Consider the following 20,794-nt stretch of genomic DNA (forward strand, 5'->3'; position numbering starts at 1 on the left):
CAACAAGTATTTCATTTGGAAGGAGTTTTTCTTATCTTAAACGCATAAAAACGTATTTGTGAAACAGTATGGACCAGGATCACTTATCAGCTCTTGTTCGTACCTCAGTTGAAAAACCAATACTACGAATACTTGAAAGCAAAGACACATGGTATGTCGATTTCAAAGAAAGATACGAAAAGAAGAAGGATCGCCGAGTTAACTTGTTTTACAGGTAACAACGCTCAAACGCCCAATCTGCCAGTTCGTAAATAAAAGTGAGTGTCATTGTTACTGTGACCAGCGACCTTGTCGCAGTGATAACTCGGGTTACCATCAGATTACCGAAGTTAAGCACTGTCGGGCTTGGCTAGCACTTGGGTCTGCCGAGAGCTGTTGGCTAGTGGGGTGCATTCAGCCCTTGTGAGGCACACTGAGGAGCTACTTGACTGAGAAGTGGAGGCTGGGAAAGCGGTATGCTGACCTCACGCCCCTCCATATCTCCAACCATTGACATCTATAGTCTGAGGAGGACACGGCGGTCGCTCAGTACCTTTCGGTCTTCCGAGTACTGTTCGGACAGAGTTGTAGTTTTATTATTATAATTATCATCATCATTATTATTATTAGCGGTAGCAGCAGTGGTGGTAGTAGTAGTATAGTAGTAGTAACCGCAGTACTAGTGGTATTGGTCGTCGTTAGCTACGCTAAGTACACGTACATTCAAACGGAACGAAAGGGAGTTCTCCAATATGTTTCCTGGTCTCTCAGAATTTAGGCCCATGATCTGCCACTGCTGCCGGGCACATCACTGCGATTTAATACTTACGACAACCAGCTTCAAACTGACACTGACTAGGTCCGCAGTGACCTTGATGTCAGTCTGAATGTAAAACATATATCTGGGGTGTTTGAAGTTTTGCGGCAAAATCTTATGCACCTTTACGGTGCAAGTACTGAGATTTGGAGACAATAACTCTGATCCATAAGTTGCTGAGGTAAAGTGTAAATTGTTTGCGTGAATAAAAATCAGATGTTAATTTCCAGCCATAGGTTTCTTAGCTAAAAATACGGAGTTTAGAATGCTCTGTCATCCTCTATAAATTTTGTTTCTAAAGATATAAGACCACACTATTATAGGCTTCAATCCAAAACATGGTTGGATTGCCGCTCCTCGCGCTGATGTATCTTGGCAAATCTTTTCATATCTGCGTAACTACATCATCTGAACTGCTTACTGTGTACAAATCTCTCTCTGATTCCACCCCGCCCCTCTCTCTCATACTACCCTCAATAGTAAGGGACCTGTTCCTTGATGCTCCAGAATGTGTCCTGTGCAACATATTTCTTGTTTTAGTGAGGCCGCGCCACAAAGTTCTTTTCTCTGCACTTCGACCCTTCTAAACTTCAGCATTCTTCTCTACGATGACTCTGGATACATCTTAATGTTTCTCGGCGTAACATTCGCGAAATGACACGTTCAACGGGAAATTTTGTACTTACAATGATACGCCAAGTTCTCGATGCTAATTGAGTCGACTTCTAAGACTAAATACAGCGAGCGAGGTGGCGCAGTGGCTAGCACACGGACTCGCATTCGGGAGGACGACGGTTCAATCCCGCATCCGACCATCCTGATTTAGGTTTTCCGTGATTTCCCTAAATCGCTCCAGGCAAATGCCGGGATGGTTCCTTTGAAAGGGCACGGCCGACTTCCTTCCCTGTCCTTCCCTAATCCAATGAGACCGATGACCTCGCTGTCTGGTCTCCTCCCCGAAACAACCAATAAGACTAAATACCCCAGATTCATTATAGCATTACGACTCGCATCTATAGGATGTGTTTCAATTCAGTTTTTAAAAAATTATTGGAAATTTCACATAATTCGATAAATTATGCACTTAGTACTGCTCGCTGCAAAGAACAGCTGTCTTTTTTTAACAATAAATCTAATATTTAGGATTCCATGAAGCATAAGTATTCCGAGGTGACAAGACAGTCATAAGCAAAGAAAAACAATTTAGTTAGTGTTCCCTCTACGTCGGTTCGCCAGTCAACGTAGAGGATCTATCGAATATTAGATAACTGAATTATTGAAATAGTGAGAGGAAAACTGACACACGAAAATGAGCTATACTAATCAAAAGAATCTGTACGCTGCTGCGTACACCAGCGAGGAGGAAGATGAAGAAGAGTTACCGGTAATAAAGAGAAGACACAAGTGTCCGCAAAGCACGAAGTTGGCTGAAAAGATGCGAAAACAGCCCACAGTTTATATGAGAAAAATTCCTCCTATTGCAAGAGAGACGTACGTAGCAGCAGCAAGACAGTGGACGACATATTTAGAAGGGCGGGACATAGTGAGTACCATAAATCCCGAAAGTGAGTTCTCAAATTCTTTTTTCTAAAGAATAATACTTAAATCTTTTTCTCTTAACTTTCCACCAGGCATTTCCTATCAAGTCGTTCAAGCCAAAGGTTCAAGTCGGCTACACGTTTCGGCAACAAAGGGAGTACGCTAGTCTGAAAATCAGCGAATTGTTAGAAGAAATGGATATTAGCAACGAGAAATTGATACCACCTCATGTTATGGAGCATTATACTAGCCACAAAAGACGATTTGGATTGTACAGCACTGTGAATTATCTGCCACTGGAAATATTTGACGACGAAGATTTCGACTGCAGGTCTGAATATTTTCACTACGCCATTTCATAGGTTACATCTTTAAAGCCAAATATAGCGTAATATCTGTTAGCACCACTCCCACGGTTCTGCTAACTTCAAATTTCATTTCTCAATTTAATCCCCCCACCCCCTGCCATCGCTTTCTGTTTAGCAAGGCACGCGCAAGTATTGTAAGGTTGTGTTTCTCACTTTCATTTTTAACGTGTTACACAAAACATTTGATATGAAATTTAGGCTTGTTTATCGCAGTTTTCTTGTTCGATGGGATCCTTAGTCCTAAATCGCTAGGTGTCAGTAATAGTTTGAAGACTTCGGGATGCTAGTGTTCATATAAGGACGTTACAGAGTAAACCTGCTTGAGTTTAGTAGACCAACATTACAGATCTAACTATGAAGTTCTGCGTGTCTAATGCTGGGTAGAGTTTACGGTAGGCAGTGAATACAGTATTGCGCTGTATGGCTTGTTAGTTGCAAAATGTCGACTAATCCAATTCCGCGGCCGTTGCGATAGCTATTACTTCTAGGATACAGGGTTAGATTTACAGGCGGCGGAGCCCTAGACCGGATATTTTTCTGGGGTCAAAAGCAAGGTCAATTTCCACTCGTCCGTTTTGACCCAAGACGTATGACGTCAGTAGTTTACTTTCCAAAGGATGTAAGCGACCTGTTGTTACATGCTGTCTGTGTTTTTATTAGTTTCTCGTATAATATAAATGCATTGTGCAGTTGTATTTTTAATTCTAGACACATTTGCGCATGTAATTTTTCGACGTTTTTAGAAATAGTGTCTGGTATTGCTATCTTCGTTTGACCGCTATAGGTCAAGCGAATTGTTCGATTCAGAATATGTATTTTCTGTATATTTGCGTTCCGTTTCTTCCAGATGAATTCTCGTGTCCTATTTTTCGATATCGTGGTTCCTCTGGGATGTTACTATCTTTATTAATTGTTTTTCAAGCTTATCCCCGCCCAAAACCCCTTCATTTCCTCGGTTGCCTCGTTAATTTCATTTTCTTTGCTGACTGAAATACTTTGGGTGTTATTTACGTTCGTGTATGAACATCATAATGGTCTATTGCCATCTTCAACAGTGTAATCGGCCTGTTATTAAACCTAACCTATGGTTGTTGTAACTAAGATAACACGTTCGTCTCTACGCCTAACATCACGTCATTGGTCAGAGCAGACAGGTGGAATCAGATATTACTCTACTCACTTTTTCTGCGCCGAACCTCGTCATCCCCAACATCTTGTTTTCGACTTTTCACATTTCTAGTTTTCGTACATTTCTTTGTTTCGCTACAAAGTTAATATTCCATGTTACAAAAATTGTAATAATGGAATTGCTTAAACGACATCTTCCTTTTTCTGTTCGATAGTTATTTTCTTATTTGTTTGCCGATGAGCTTCTTTACATCGCCCATCGTGTTGCATGTTGCACAGACTACTTTTTAAAATAAATGAAACGATAGTGTGGCATTGATGGCCGGTAGACCCCATCCAGGGACGTTCGGCCACAAGTCATATTGCAGGTGATGCCACATAGGGCTACTTGTGCGTTGGTGACGATGGAGGGAGCATTTCACCCATTCCACGAGCGGAAAAAGTGTCCAACCTGGCCGGGAATCGAACCCGGGCCCGCTGCATGGTAGGAAAACACGTTACTACCCAGCTAAGCAGGCGGACAATATTTTTTTAAAAAAAATAGTAACTATCACGTGTAATGATGAGCTGACAACTAAAGCAATGTTAAACCTTGAGCAATGTATAAAGTGCGCCAACTACAAATAACATTGCATTTATCATTCCATTGTTGTTTTACAGTGGCGAGCCCGTGCCTATTCCTACACTACAGCTTCAGATAACACCCTGATAAGTTGTGCTGTATGTCCAGGTGAGCAGCATTAATGTAAAATGAACCGCGAGCTAGGTGAGAAATAATTAAGATGTGCAAGAAAATAACTCAGACTGCGAGCGAGCAGCACATTCTGACATAAGGCAGTTTTGTATGGGTTAATTAGTAGTCGGCTAAGCGTTGGCTGCGATCTGACCAACTGCGCCTTTTAATGCTTTCTGTGGTGTAGCACTTGTACGCTGGACCATAGTGATATAATGAAAGTCTGTTTTATCATTATTTAACTAAACGAATATTATATGTGATTTTGCTCGTATATGTTTACCTTGGTAATCTAATGACAGCAATTCTTTGCATGTGTACAAAATACGCAGAGCGCCAGCTCGCGTTACGAAAAACGGCGCGCCCCTTCGAAGGTTAATCTTGTGCCAGAATTGATGTGAAACAGCTAGAGATTCGTCGTCCGGGAACTAACGGGTCGAAAGGAACGGTTCACAAAGATGAACGGAAGGAGAGAGGAACGAATTCTAAGGAACGGTCTTTGATAGTTCACTTCGGTCGCGGCTTTCTACTTATAGTTCCCGGGAACGGGAAACGGTTGGTCTCGTTCCAGCCTCGGTCCCGTTCCAGTCTCTGTCTCGGTCGGTCTCGTCCTTCGCGTGGCCACTCGTCGCAGTTCCACTGCCGGCTGCTCCTAGTGTCGAGTTGTTCGTTTCGCCCACTCTAAATCTGTTTCAAACCTTTCTTGAAGCCGGCCGAAGTGGCCGTGCGGTTAAAGGCGCTGCAGTCTGGAACCGCAAGACCGCTACGGTCGCAGGTTCGAATCCTGCCTCGGGCATGGATGTTTGTGATGTTCTTAGGTTAGCTAGGTTTAACTAGTTCTAAGTTCTAGGGGACTAATGACCTCAGCAGTTGAGTCCCATAGTGCTCAGAGCCATTTGAACCATTTTGAACCTTTCTTGAACTCTGCATTTCTGGTTCTTTTTTCTATTCAGCGTCCGCGACCGGTAATGAAAATGTATTTCATAATTATGTAAATTACATAAAAATTACATTGTATGTAATACATACATCTTTTCAGTTAAGAAAAGGGCATATCAGCTTACTTCATTATTTCGATAAACAGCAGAAGACATAAAAAGACAAGTTTTTTTTTTGTTATTACACATGCAAAGGAAGTCAGTCGGCACGGGGCACACGAGTGGCCATTTTCCGTCCTTTTTGATACAAGGTAAAACAGCATTTTCGTTGTTATGGAAGGCAGACCAACTTACAACCGATTGAAGCCCGCACTTCAATTCGAGTATCTAGTCTCACAGTTTGTAAAGATAATATAATTCTACAATATTATTTCAGCGGTACAGGGTGGCGCACGAAAAATCGGCACCGAGCACCTGACTGCTCACTGTCGCCCACCAATCATCAATTGCTTCGAAGTTATTGTTTGCATTAGCTTATTTGTTATTTCTTCACTGCCTAATAATTACATGTTTATCAATCCTTCTCGTAGCGGTCAACAAATCGTGCGTAATTGGCGAGCGGTCTGTAGTCGCTGGCGGTTTTTAGTGCGCCACTTCATATTATTTCACTGCGATCAGCCACTTCACACTACAGTTGGCTAAACGAGAGGTTTTACAGAATCACGGAACATGAATAAAGACCTCGTACTCCTGGGGGGAGGCCAGTACCCTCTCCTGGCGCCTTCCATCCTTCAGTTACTCATGCTACTAATTTTCAAGTTTCCATAAGAACCATATACCATGCACAAATGAACGGTGAACTAGTAAAAATGAATGGTTCCCAAAAAAAAGAGAGATCACCAGTGAACTATAGTTCAATTCTTTTATCTTGGCGGCTCGCGCATGCCCGCCTAGACGCGGGAGATTGCTGCGTTGCCAGTTGCACACGACGCACGCGCCAAGAGAAGCAGCGCCATAGTATAGCATAGTTCGCAAGCTTACGTTTAGGGGGGAGCGCGCAGTTCATTAAGTAAAGCCACCACGGCCGCATTAACCCTTTCGCTGCTACAAAGACGTGCTCCCTGCATTCCGCGCTGTGGGCGATTTTGTCACTGCACTGCTCGCCTGTGCAGACACATTGTGTTCCGACTGCTTTGACACTCTTTATCATTCGATTCCACAAAAACTATTTGGCTCAAAAATTAGATTTTTACCTATCTTCTTGACTGATACCTTCCCCCCATAAATGACTTAATTTTGTTTCGATGTTCAACGCAGTTATTATGCAGCATTAAATATAGTAAACCATTGCACGAAATTCTGAAGAGTTTGCAGAGGTAAAGTCCATAGAGTATACTTTCCGGATGGTCGATTTTAGTTGCCACAATGTTGAGAATGAAATGTGGACAAGATACCTATATATTTCATTTAATTTAAGTACCACATAAGTGTCGTATGTAATATTCAGAAATATTTCACCTTTCGCGACTGTAACAAAAGTTTTACTTACACTAGGCACGTTTGGCTTTATTTTAAAGCTCTCAAAAGGAAGTAGGCAAAATACATTAAACAAAACTGTGGACTTACAAAAACATTAGGACTTGAATATACCGTCTGTCAGTGAAGTGCTCAGAGCTATGCCAAATATAATTTTGTGTGTGGCACACACAAACAGCATTTATTTGCTAAAACACTGATGAGCCAACACAAACGTTGAATATTGTGCTACCGCAGCACAAAACTACGAAAGGTGACTTGGCAATGGAGGACACAAAATACAGTCCTCTTATGATGCTTCAAAAGAGAGAAACGCATCTGGTCTAAATAAGTCGCTTATTACAGTTGCAGAATAGGGATATATTTCAATACCATTGGTAAAACTGCGACTGTGGAACAAAAACAAGAAATAGAACATGAATACCATTGTGTATGTGCCATACCTTTTCACCTTTCACTTTAAAATAAAGCCAAACGCGCCCTGTGTAAATAAAACTTTTATTACAGTCGCGAAAGACGGAATATTTCTCAATATTACATACGACACCTATGTGGTACTTAAATTAAATGAGATATTGTTATACAGTAAATATTATATGAAATTTAGGTATATTGTCCACATTTCATTCTCAACATTGTGGCAACTAAAATCGACCATACGGAAAGTATACGCTATGGACTTTTACCTCTGCAAACTCTTCAAAATTTCGTGCAATGGTTTACTACATTTAATGCTACACATCAAAACAAAATTAAGTCATTTATGGGGGGAAGGTATCAGTCAAGAAGACGTGTAAAAATCAAATTTTTTGGCCAAATAGTTTTTGTGAAATCGAATGATAAGTGTGTCAAAGCAGTGGGAACACCATGTGTCTGCACAGGCGGAAGTGCAGTGATGACAAAATCGCGCACAGCGCGGAATGCGGGGAGCACGTGTCTGCAGCAGCGAAAAAGTTAATGAAGAGGCAAAGCACTAGAAATTTCATTCAAACGAATAAAAATCGTGAAGTATGGCACTCCAATATTGTTTTTAAATAAAGAAAATATTAAGCACCGCACGAGGTTTGAACTCGTAACCTTTCACTGGGCAGCCCAACACCTTAACCGTTCCGCTACATTTTTTTTTATATCTTTTTTCCTTTATTAAAACAACCATATATCTACATAAGCACAAAAACAAAATATTGAAGTGCTGGAACTGATTCAACACAAATTGTATCCTACAATAGACTGAAGAACACATTTCAATATAGTGCCATTTGTAAGCTTACAAAATAGAACATAAATAGTAAACTGACAATAGCCTCTTCAGTCATACAGAGACATAGATCCGAAACGCAAACATATATATAATTGATTGTCTTAACTGGAATGACAGTTCTGTCATTTGATTCATAACCGTCCAAACTCAGTCATTTGGAGCACTCAACGGATAACAAAAGATGCACAGGAACATAAATTAATGAAAATGTCATAATGAAGTTAATAACACCATTAAGAAGTCGGGAGTAGTCCTAGGAACTAGTATAACCCCTTACTCGTTATGTATTTTGTTCGCTACATAGTCTTGCATGTGATTTGTGTCCTTACCGGCATCGAGAATTACCCTACGCCTTGTTTTTCAAAAATTATGTCTAACATGTTAGCAAACATCTTCCTGAAATTTGGGTAACGTTTCATCTTCCAGCGTGCCGTTCTCATGTAAGCCTCGAAACTAATGAGATTATCTTCACTATTGTGGATGATGATATATGTCACAAACTGTCCTAACATCCACATCACGGTGTTGTTCTTGGTAGCGGGAAAATGTTTCGCGTCCGGCCAGAGCAGGATGTCGGTGCAGTGGCTGGCTGGGCTGCTGCGGGTAATCAGGCCCAGCCTCTGCTGCACCCATTTCCAGTTAATGAGATGACCGCCACAAGTGAAGCGATGGCGTAAGGTGTCGACCAGGCCACAGCGGACGCATTTATCACTGTCACTTAAACCGATTCTATGCAACCTTTCATTAGTGGGTATAACATCGTTTACCACTTTATACCATGTGGACGCCACTTCAGCAGTGTGGACGGTTAAACTTATGTTGTCCCAAACTGCCTTCCAATGAACACTCGGGTAATTAAGTTCAATGGGATTCCGGACTATTGGAGATGTCCATCTTTTTAATAACAGCTGCGTCGTCGGTAAATCCTGCGTGCAATAATGTCCATCAATATAGCTTACTTCAAGAAAAAACTGCTTGACATGTCGTAGTTTGTAATGTATTTTACCTACATCAATGGGTGGATGCGTATCGGTGGGCTGTAAGGTTCGGAAGAGCCAACTGGTTACGCTGAGAGGTTCCTTGTCCAACAAACGGGTGATTCGTTTAATATATAACGCAGTACACTTTCGGTTAATGTCAGGCATGTTTAGTCCGCCGGCCTGTCTGGAAGACGTCAGCGTGGTGTATTTCACTTTGAACAGATGCCCTTGCCAGATAAATCTATTAGAGAGTTTCATCACGTGTTTGGCCTGCATCTTGGGAACTGGAAATAGTTGGGCCATATAGTACGCTTTACTGAATATATAACTGCTGAGGAGTCGTATGCGTTGGAGAATGTTAACGGACCGCCAATTGTTTTCATAGATGGCACCTTGCATTTTATTGGTGACCTGCTTCCAATTTTTTGCATTCATTTTTAGCGGGCATTTGTCGATAATCATCCCCAGAGTGGTGTGGTTTTCGACACGCTTCGCCCAAGTTATAATAACTGCGTCGAATCCTCGAATGTTGACAAAGGCGCATTTACCGGCGTTGATTTTAGCACCGGAAGCACGACAGTACTCGTCTACCGCGGTCTTGATGGTTGTTATGTCTCCGTCGTTGCGCAATAACACTCCGACGTCGTCGGCGTAAGCACGAACCACGAAGGACGTCCCGGCGATCGAAAGGCCTGCAAGTTTGTCATGAATAGAGCGTAAGAGCGGCTCGAGCGATAAAACAAATAACATCATGGAGAGAGGGCTCCCCTGCGGCACTCCTCTTTGGACCTCGATGGGTTGAGTAAGCTGTCCATTTACGCTGATTCTCGTTGTAATGCCCGTGACGAAATGTTGCACGACATTTATAGCCCGTTGCTCAAAACCACACCGCTGCAGTAGCTGTAGGAGGTACTCGTGGCGGACGCGATCAAAAGCCTTGCAAAAGTCGATAAACAGCAATGCGAGATTCACGTTAGTGACTGACGCTATGGCTATTACATCTCTATATTCCGAAAGGGGCGTCATAATAGTGCGGCCAGGGATGCATGATTGATGGTTGTGAATCACTTGCTTCATTAACGGGGACAATCTGCTGTTGAGTGCTCTGGCGAAGGTTTTATAATCAAAATTGAGTAAAGTAATAGGTCGGAAGTTATCTAAGGTTTTTCGGTGTTTGCTTTTTGGTATCAATACAATTCGGCCTTCCTTCATTTCGGCCGGCACGTCACTCCCTCGCATCACTTCATTGAGAACATCTGTAAATGCGTGTCCGATTATGGGCCAGAAGCGCACATAAAATTCCCGTGGCAAACCATCAGGGCCAGGGGATTTATTTGATGGCGAGCCAGAAATCAGTTCAAGGACTTCGTCTGGAGCAAAATCGTGTACGACCGCCGAGTTGTCCGCAGGCGTGACTACGGTGGGCAGAGCACTCGCGATATCGCCGCCGTCATCACCATATGTATCGCATTGCGAGTACAGATCCGTGAAGTACCGGTAAACTGCAGTAAGAATCTCACTCTGTCGGGTCAAACGGAGTCCATCATCTGTGTCCAGCTCCCCGATAAAAGCTCGCTTGCGATGGGCACGATGTTTTATGAGGTGATACAGCGATGCAAGTTCGTCCTCTTGAAGCGATTTTGCTTTAGATCTGATCTTCAGTCCTTCAAGCTGCGTTCGCTTTATGCCTATAAGCTTCGCCTTTATTTGTTTGATGGTCGTCAGCTGTGTGTTGGTTGGTGTCGTAGTCGTATACAACTCTCGCAGAACTGTTTGGTAAAAATCAATCGTGCGTTTGACATCTTGCGCCCGTTGCCAACTGTAGTTTCTTAAAGATAATCGCATTTTCCGTTTGACCACAGCATTCCACCAGGCTATCTTGCTCGGATATCTGCAGCATTGCTTGAGACAATCCGCCCATGTCGTGGAGATGACATCTTGTAGCAAGGCATCGGCGAGAATAGAAACATTTAGGCTCCACGGAATCCTATGCCATTTAGTATGCTGTTTGTCCAGATTTATTGTGACACAGAGGGCGCAGTGGTCGGAGAAGCTAGCCGGAATGACATCGGCGTCCAGAACATGTTGGCAAATGTTCTCAAGATGTACAAACGGTCTAGACGGCTACATGCGGTGGTGGTCAGGTACGTGTACTTTACCAGGGTAGGAAATTTTAGTTCCCACGCATCCTTCAGCTGCAGGTGACGCACCAGATCATGTAGTTCCCTACAGTAATTAAAGTTTGGCGATTGGTCTTTCCTGTGGATCACACAGTTGAAATCACCACTAATTATCAACTGGGTTGGGTTGCGGCGTAGCAAGTATATGATGTCTTGTTTAAAGAAGTTAGCTCTTTCTGATTTTAAGGTCGTTCCAGATGGAGCATAGATATTGACGAGGGTGACGTCAAAAATTTGGCAAGCTATGCCTCTACCGGAGTCCAACATTTCGATATTGCTCACTGGGATTCCGTCTCGTACCTGTACCCCCGTCCGCCACGGTGTTTACGATTGTTGCAAATCCTGATACATGAAAATTTAAGGAAGACACTTCCTGTAACAGAACTATATCAGCTTCGGACTCATAGATAAACTGCCGTAGCATTGCTAATTTTAAATCTGTCCTAACTCTATTAATGTTCAGGGACAAAAACTTATAAGCTTGACTCATGATCGTCCGAGACTTGTGGGTGATGGGAAGCGTAGGAAGCCCAGTCCATCTCACCGTCGGACTTCGAACCTACATCCGCAGGTTTTGTGCCAGTTTTTGCGCTGACTTTACTTTTTGAGTTACTTTTACTTTTTGAGTTACTTCCAGCCACGGAGTCCTTTGGTTTAACTTTATTTTGCCGTCGCAAAGGCGTCCGAAGTGTCATTGAAGACGGCGGAGTCGGTGAGTCATGGCTGTAAGCAATTACATCGACTCATCGAACAGTGTAACTCCATAAGGAGTCTAACACCTCACGCAACTACTTATAAACACTGTTGGTATGACTATGAATTACTCACGCTTTGTCGAAGTACAATAGGAAATAAACAATTACCGCTGTTCTTTATTGCGAAAAAGCAGTTCGTGAGATTCCTACAAACACCTTTCCTTGCTATCGCCTGAATTAGGAGTCTTATTGCTTGTTTGGTTTAATTAATTAATAGAATATGAAGCTATTGGTATAAAGAATGCTTTTTCCAAACTTTCTATAAAAGAAAGTCTGCTATCAAGACATTGCTTTTGTTCTATTACTGTATTTATGACTGAACGTTTCTAAAACTGAAGAGACTCGTCCGTGCTCTGCACTGCATTCGAGATCTGGCAACGTCGTTCTCTGTTCATTGGCTGACTGTGTTTTCTGACGTCAGATGCGCAGAACGAACCTAAACTCGGCCGCCAAGATATATGACGCGCACTTTAGTTCCCAAGGAAGAACGAGTTTGCCCATCTCTAGAAACAACACAGCAGTTGGATCAGTGACTTTAACAATCGCAGTCCTACAACTGCAGAGCCGATCGAGATCTCTCGGCGCCCCCATTCCGTACGGCCCCCGTGGCCACATCTACAGGAAGAACGTATATATATCTATACTCTGCAAGCCATCCTAAGGTGTGTGTCAGAGGGTATGTTGCGTACCAATCCCACTCTCTACCTTTCCCAATCCAGTCGCGACTACTCCACGGGGAGAGCAATTGTTGCTGAGCCTGTGTGTGAGCTCGAATCTCTCTGATTCTACTTTCACGGTCTTTCCGTAAAATATACGCACGAGAAAGCAATGTATTGATTGACTCTTCTAGGAACGGACGCTCTCGGAATTTTAGCAGTAAACAGCTTCGTGATGCAGAACGCCTCTCTTGTAGCGCTGCAATCTTTTCTCAAATGACAAAAATTGCTTCAGAAAATTAAACTTTTTCCAGATGTACAACCATGTTCCAAGATACAACATGGTCATGTACGTAGGCACAAATATTCTAATGAAATTTAAAAGCGCTGCAATCGAGAAACTCTGGTGAATACTTTATTTTGTAGACTGTTATATTATTACTTTACTACACACCAGTAATCAGTAAGCGAAAGCAAATTAAGGAGAAGTACTATCAAAAACCGGTTGAAAGTTAAATACATTTTGAAACTGAAGCTATTGTGACACAAATTTAAATTTTCAAGACTGGTAAAAGTGTTAAGACATTGACGGAAGTCAGTTATATGCGATTTCAATGAGTTTCGTACCCATCATCTTCTGGCGATGTGATGGGTACGAAACTCAATGAAACGTTGCAACAAGACGACGCCACCACTCGGCTGATAACCCGAGAAGAATTCATCGGAAGTCAGTTAATTTGCAAATAGCTCATTTTTCATGACAGAAGACCCTCTGTTAAGGTTCACGATGGTGCACGGCCGATTAAGTATGGCTTTACCGTCCACACGTTATGTAGTTAATTTTAAAAATATATATAATTTAAATTGCCATAAAATACTGTAGCTAAAGAACTAAAAATGTGTCCCACATAACATTAATATATTATACAGCACTTAAATATGTAGAACTCTAAATATTTACAAATGCTGTACAAAACGCAATTTCATGTCTGGAAATAACAAAAATTGTAGAAAATGGAGGGAAATGCTTAAGGCAGTCTCTAGTGCGCATTCCTTCACGCGATTCTAAAATCAGACACTACACTGAGAAGCACTGAAAATATTTGTTCCTAGATACATTATCCTCTACGTACAATTTTGTCCCCTACGAATCCCAAGCGAGTAATATTCAAGTATTGATAAAATGATGATTTTGTAAGTTATATGCTATAACGAGCGGTGAAAAGGTTTCCGTTTGTGGGCGTCACTGCATCGTATAAGTAACGTAGCAAGACTTCGATGCAGCACCGACATGTAGGCAAGGAATTCGTGTAGCGTTCGTGTCTTTCCAACTTCCATGCGGTAAATGCAGGAACTTGAACTATGAATACGTTGTTACCAAATGGAGCAATACAGGACCAACACGCTGCTGTTATTTTCTTGGCTGCTGAAGGACGAACATCGGTATACGTCCGCCGGAGAATGAAAAATTTGTACAGGGCAGCATTGTCTGTCGGAAACCACGGCTGTGGAATGGTGAGCCGCGGGGTGCCGCTGCTTCATGAAAACTCACGCCACCATATCGCACGTGTCGTAAGGCCAGTGTTACACTATCAAACTTCTTTGTCAAAGATGTGATCAAATATTCCGTCAAATATATTTGACTGAGATCTTTGACGTAGCGCTAGGAGGGGTATTACACTGTCATAATATTTTTCGTCAAAGTTCAAGACGACTGACAACAACAACTTCTTATTAATCGCATCAGTTGCGTGTACCACAATTGCTCTGTGTGCACATGCGGAAGAGAAGCTGGGGAAAAAACGGAAACATACCTGGGTGAAGCCGTGGGTTTTACGACGCACGATAAGAGCATTCAACAAATCTTGTTATGTGAGCTTATAGTGGAGGACGTCAAGTCGTACATCAATTACTTAAGAATGGATGAGCATACATTTCTGTATGTGCTCAGTGAAGTGTATCCTCATATCACAAAGCACAATATTCACTTAAGAACAGCTACATCTGTAGAAGACAGGCTCCCTGTAACACTCCGATTCCTTGCTACAGGAGAGGGTTGGGTTAGGTTAGGTCAGGTCACGTCTCCAATGTTCTTAATCTATTTTTGTATTCAGGGTGTCTCACGTTGTAAAGCACCTCACACCACAGACAGAATGCTGCAGCGATGCTAGCGCTCCTTGTGGAACATGTCACAGAAGACAAGCGACTTCACCGAGCGAGGTGGCGCAGTGGTTAGCACACTGGACTCGCATTCGGGAGGACGACGGTTCAATCCCGTCTCCGGCCCTCCTGATTTAGGTTTTCCGTGATTTCCCTAAATCGTTTCAGGCAAATGCCGGGACGGTTCCTTTGAAAGGGCACGGCCGATTTCCTTCCCAATCCTTCCCTAACCCGAGCTTGCGCTCCGTCTCTAATGACCTCGCTGTCGACGGGACGTTAAACACTAACCACCACCACCACCACAAGCGACTTCTTTGATCAAATCTACAGCGAGGCCCTAGATTTGATCAAATATTGGACGACATTTGACATCTACAGCGAGGCCCTAGATTTGATCAAATATTGGACGACATTTGACAAAGTTCCCTATTACACCATCAAATATCTTTGACAAAGATTTTTGACAAAGAAATTTGATAGTGTAATACCGGCCTAACGAAGAAATTACGCCAACTGCAGTGGGAAACACTTGAACGCCCACCCTATAGTCCTGATCTCTTCCCATGTGATTATCACGCTTTCGGTCTCTTTAAAAAAGGCCTTTAAGGATCGACGATTCCTGTCGGACAAGGATGTGCAGCAGGCAGTTACAGACTTCTTCACGTAGTAGGATACGGTATTTAACCAGTACTGTTTAACAAACGTGTATCTTCAATCCGGTGATTCTGCAGGATGATTGCCTCAATGCTCACGGCGATTTCACCTGATTGGCATGCCGACTCTGGATTGTTACGGTCTTCGAACGGGAACTTTTTGATCGTTCGTTATATCCCGTTAGTCGATAACTACACTTCCTGAGAATTCTCCCAGTGAATCTCAGTTTAACATCTTCCTCGCCTGCTATTAGTTTTATGTAGTCGTTGTACACAAACTCTCAGACATTTAATGGATGTAACTGCTTCCAATAATTGTTCTGCAATTGTGTAATGATACAATAAAGAATCTTCCTGTCTTACGTTTACACAGTATTTATTCACATTGAAGATCAAATTCCAATCCCTGCACCATGAGTCGATCCCCTGCAGTGCTTCTTGTATTTCGCTACAAGTTTCTAGCGTTGCTGCTCCCCTGCATAAAACATCAATCATAAAAAGCGTCTTCCACCAAGTCATTTACATTATATTGTGAAAAGTAAGGGTTCTAGAACACTTCACTGGGATGCGCCCTAAGTTACTTTTACTGCTGAAGATCACTCTACATTATTTAAGAATGTCAAGCTGTACTCTGCTTGCTAGAAAACAGAAGCGCCGATGGAGGGTTCTACGCGCCCCCTTTCCTCCTGGCACCCTAGGCGTGGAGTACATGGTCTATGCGTAAACAGAAGTTTGTTGGGAAAAAGTTGGATTGAATATGCAGTGATACGAGAAAAACAATGCCGCAGAATCTCGAACTAAAAACCTGACAACGAAATCCGTTGCAGTTAGGTTAACGGAGCTTGCTTCTCTGCTGTCGTACCAACTACTGGAACCGACCACAACAGAACCTTCACAAATAGTAGACAGTAGGCGGTAGGGATGTAACTGAGAGCCGAGACAGTGGGTACACGCAGACCACGCAAGTCCCCATCGAACTGCCATGCCATTACGATATTCGAAACCAACATCAAAATCATGTGACAGCCGACTAAGTCCCTATCACTAAGCGCTTTGTAACTTACAGTCTGGTGAATAACAAGCCAACTATCAAATATGTATGTTTAAATGAAACTAAGACCAAACTCCGTCCGAACAGGCCCTGTAGGGCCCAACAGTAGCGACCGACCGCCGAGTCATCCTCGGCCGATAGGCGTCACTGGATACGGATATGGGCGGCATGTGGTCAGCACACCGCTCTCCCAGCCATTGTCAGTTTTCGTGAACGGAGCTCCTCAACTTCCCTCACAAGAGCTCAGTGCTTCCTGCTGCCAACAGTGCAGTGTGTTAACTTTAAGACGGCAGAGTTTTGAGGGGAGTGCGGGGAGAGGAGGAAGCAAGCATTGGCTGGTGAAGGGTGAGAAGCCGTTGGGGGGGGGGGGGGGGGGACAAGGCACGCCTACCAGTTGCAGTGCTGGCACTACAAATTGCGCGTCATGCTTACACGAAAGCAGACGAAAGGCTTGGAAGTAAAACTCGCTTTAAATGTTCTTCGTAAACGAAACTGAAATCGTCATGTACATTAAAATCTATATATATGAAAATGAATGTATGTATGTTTGTCTACTATGCGCTCACAAACCATTCATCCGATTACAATGAAACTTTGGTGAGTTGTTCTCCGAACGCCCGAAAACACTAATGAACAATGATTCAACAGTTAGGTTATCATTGTACGCGTAGCGCAATTGATTAGGTAAAGGCTTGTCACGCAGCGGACCCGCGTTCGATTCCCATTATTCCCAACTTCTTTTTCATTTTATTTCATTCCCTGCAATGTTAAAACTATTAATTATAAAATTTAAATATACTTAAACAGGTCATATTGTATAACATAACTGTCAATCTCTATATATAAAAATGAACGTATGTATGTCTGCCCTCTGTGAGTTCCGAAACCATTCATCCGATTGCGATGAAATTTTGGTGATTCCTTCAAAGTGATCGCGAATAAAATATCTGAAATGGAAACTCACCTTTTCTTGCCAGGCCTTTGTGGTGATACGCCAGGATGATTCTTGGAAAACTGTTTGGATCTTCCAATGCTACGCATGCTTTGTCCTGTGTATGTAGCAGCTCTCACTGAAGATTTGTAAATGGGGTGAAGCAATTTTTTCTGCTCCCTTTCCCTTTCGTAGCATTCAATCACACGCAATATAATTTTGCGAGCATCGCTACGTAATACTGGCTTCCTTCTAACCGTAGGCCTGCCGGTAGGGGTTGTTGGCGACTCCCGAGATGGGCCAGCAACTGCCTCTTCACTCATTTTGATAATGTTTAGCACAACTGCACAATAAAAACACGCAGAACAGTACAGCGCAAAACAATAACGAAGCAGACGACAATGGCTACCTTGTACAACACAGTCAGCTACGTAATGTTGGCAGCAGTCGAAACTGCGTGCCTACCGAAGCCTCCGGACGTTTACCGACTTCTGCCGATTCAGGACTAGGGAGAGGTCTGCCATCTAAAAGTTTACACACTGTACTCGGCAGACCCGGACGGTCACCCATCCACTACAGCGCGTACCTTTACTGATCTGACAGTCACAGATTTCTCTCATTTGTAGCTGAAATTGGGCATTTATTTTAACCAAATTTTAATCACTGAGCGTTTTCATTTATTAGCTCAACATGCTGAGTACTACGATTGGCGTAATCTCTGCGAAATCCTCAATAATAATGAGATAACTGTCATTTTAACATTCGATCAGGGAAACTTACCAAACGAAGTCTTCAATACTGTTCAGCACTGTGAGATTTTCGATCACCTCCCTAGTCTTAAATTGACAGAAGTCGGAAGGTTTCAGCCGATAGTCATTTGTTTTTGGTTACAGCCACCGTTAGCTACCGTAGTGCTGTGTGAGGTAGCCATTGTTGTCTTCTGTGTTATACTCCACTGCATTTCGCACATTTTTCTTCCCTCGTGATAAGTGTACGTACCTGTTTCAGTTACAATTGTTATTACTTGTGACAGGTGTACGTGATTGTTGAAGTTGGGTCGTTAATAAACATGCCAGTTCACCACATAATTTCAGTTTCGATTACCAACAACATTTAAGCGAGTATCAACCTCCGTGCGTGACTTTTACTGTCGCGGAAGCAGAAGACTGTGACAGTGACAGTACTGCGAGAAGCTGGCGGATTTGTTGGAACCTCCACCTCATGGCTCCTCACCCCGCCGCTTTCTTTACGGAGGCCCAGATAGCTTCCTCTGCTTCCTGCAACCCGCCAACTTGAAGTTAACACGCTGCATTTATATCTGTTTTGTATTTCTCTGTGAAAGCGCCGGAATTATCTTTTCTGCAGCAGATTCCACTTTTTAGCTACGCTGTTCATCTTTCGATTCATAGTCTGGATTGGATTGGACGCAAAGGACCTGTACCTTGGCCGACCCGTTCCCCGGATTTGACACCTGTAGACTTTTTTTCTGTGGGAGAGGCTGAAAGACACTATCTACAAGACATATCAACTACACCCGATGATATGCAACTACGTATTAGTGCAGCCTGCTCTGACTTCTCCGCTGAAATGTTAGCACGTGTGCAACAGTCGTTCCATACCAGACTGGAAACGTGTATTACGGCTACCGGTGGTCATTGTGAACACAACCTGTGATTGTCTCCTTACTGGTCAGAGTCCACTTAATGTGTACATTTGTGTTTTTCTTTAGTGTGTGCTACCACAGGTCTTGTACAAGAGTCGGCGTGAGAGCTTTTTAAAATATATCTTGTAAATGGCTCGCACTAGATTCCTGCAACAAATACCACTGACATTCTAATGTAATCTACTTTTAGTTTGTTAGTGCCCAAAGCCATTGTTCCATTTCAAAAAGTGAATGTTTGCACAAGAAATATACTTTCTAAGTATTATTACTATCAGTTGATTGGATAACAATTCGGGCCCCTGACTACCATTCCATTCTGTGAAAACCGCACTTAAGTAGCACTTTCCAGTTCCGCAATATCTGCGGTGCAAATTTTATGTAGTTTACCGTGTATATGAATACGGTCTGCAAAGCATACTGCGATTATAATTGGTAGAAAAGAAGTAATAAATTATTTGCACATGCCTGCAGCTGAAAATTTAGTGCATGAACAGTGAAAATGCAGTGAGCGATAAGAATTTTTCCTGTAATCATCATGGAGCGAGAAAAAGTTTCACAGAAGTTTAAAATTGTGTGGCTCGTTCGTTGCAAGTCACCAAGTGCTCTCACACTGGAATACTGGATGAATATAGAGTCTGGGTAATTTGCGCGACCTGAACTACAATACCTCTCGTACTATGTTAAACCTTTAACGGAAGATTATAGCTCTTAATTAGTAGATTGTGGCAGCATTTTAAATTGTTAAATTCGGTCAATTACGATACGAAATATTGCAAATCAATATTTGTTGCCCCTTGAAGCCGTTAGATAGGTAACCTGAAACTGAAACCGCGTGGCGGTGCACCGGGTAGTCATTTACTAATATAGACACAATAATGATTTACCAAGTGGGTTTCTAATGACCGTTTCGTTCCCTGCTCACATATTAGAATACCAGATAAAAAATAGCTGTTACCCTTTAATCAACTTGAAGACAAGAAGGGAAAAATTCAGATGATAGAAGGAAAACAGTTACTTACAAGGGAACCTCCCCATCGCACCCCCCTCAGATTTAGTTATAAGTTGGCACAGTGGATAGGCCTTGAAAAACTGAACACAGATCAATCGAGAAAACAGGAAGAAGTTGTGTGGAACTATGATAAAAACTACTAAAATATACAAACTGAGTAGTCCATGCGTAACATATGCAACATAAAGGATAACGTGAACTCAGGAGCGCCGTGGTCCCGTGCTTAGCGTGAGTAGTTGCCGTACTAGAGGTCCTCAGTTCAAGTCTTCCCTCGACTGAAAATTTTACTTTCTTTATTTTCGCAAAGTTATGATCTGTCCGTTCGTTCATTGACGTCTCTGTTCACTGTAATAAGTTTAGTGTCTGTGTTTTGCGACCGCACCGCAAAACCGTGCGAATAGTAGACGAAAGGACGTGCCTCTCCAATGGGAACCGAAAGCATTTGATCGCAAGGTCATATGTCAACCGATTCCTCCACAGGAAAACACATCTGATATATTCCATACGACAATGGTAA

At 42.7% G+C, this 20,794-nt stretch overlaps 1 protein-coding gene across 1 annotated transcript in view; it reads left to right on the forward strand.

The window, feature by feature from the left end:
• Positions 1-2,105: 2,105 nt before the first annotated feature.
• LOC126195465 (dynein axonemal heavy chain 1-like) overlaps positions 2,106-20,794 on the forward strand; it is a 963,710-nt gene continuing 945,021 nt past the window's right edge. The window contains exons 1-2 of the mRNA XM_049934091.1: positions 2,106-2,339; positions 2,428-2,666. Coding sequence (XP_049790048.1) covers positions 2,106-2,339; positions 2,428-2,666 — 473 coding nt within the window. The remainder of the gene's footprint in view (positions 2,340-2,427; positions 2,667-20,794) is intronic.

This window comes from Schistocerca nitens, chromosome 7 (genome assembly GCF_023898315.1).
Source record: "Schistocerca nitens isolate TAMUIC-IGC-003100 chromosome 7, iqSchNite1.1, whole genome shotgun sequence".
Classification (NCBI taxonomy): Eukaryota; Metazoa; Arthropoda; class Insecta; order Orthoptera; family Acrididae; genus Schistocerca; species Schistocerca nitens.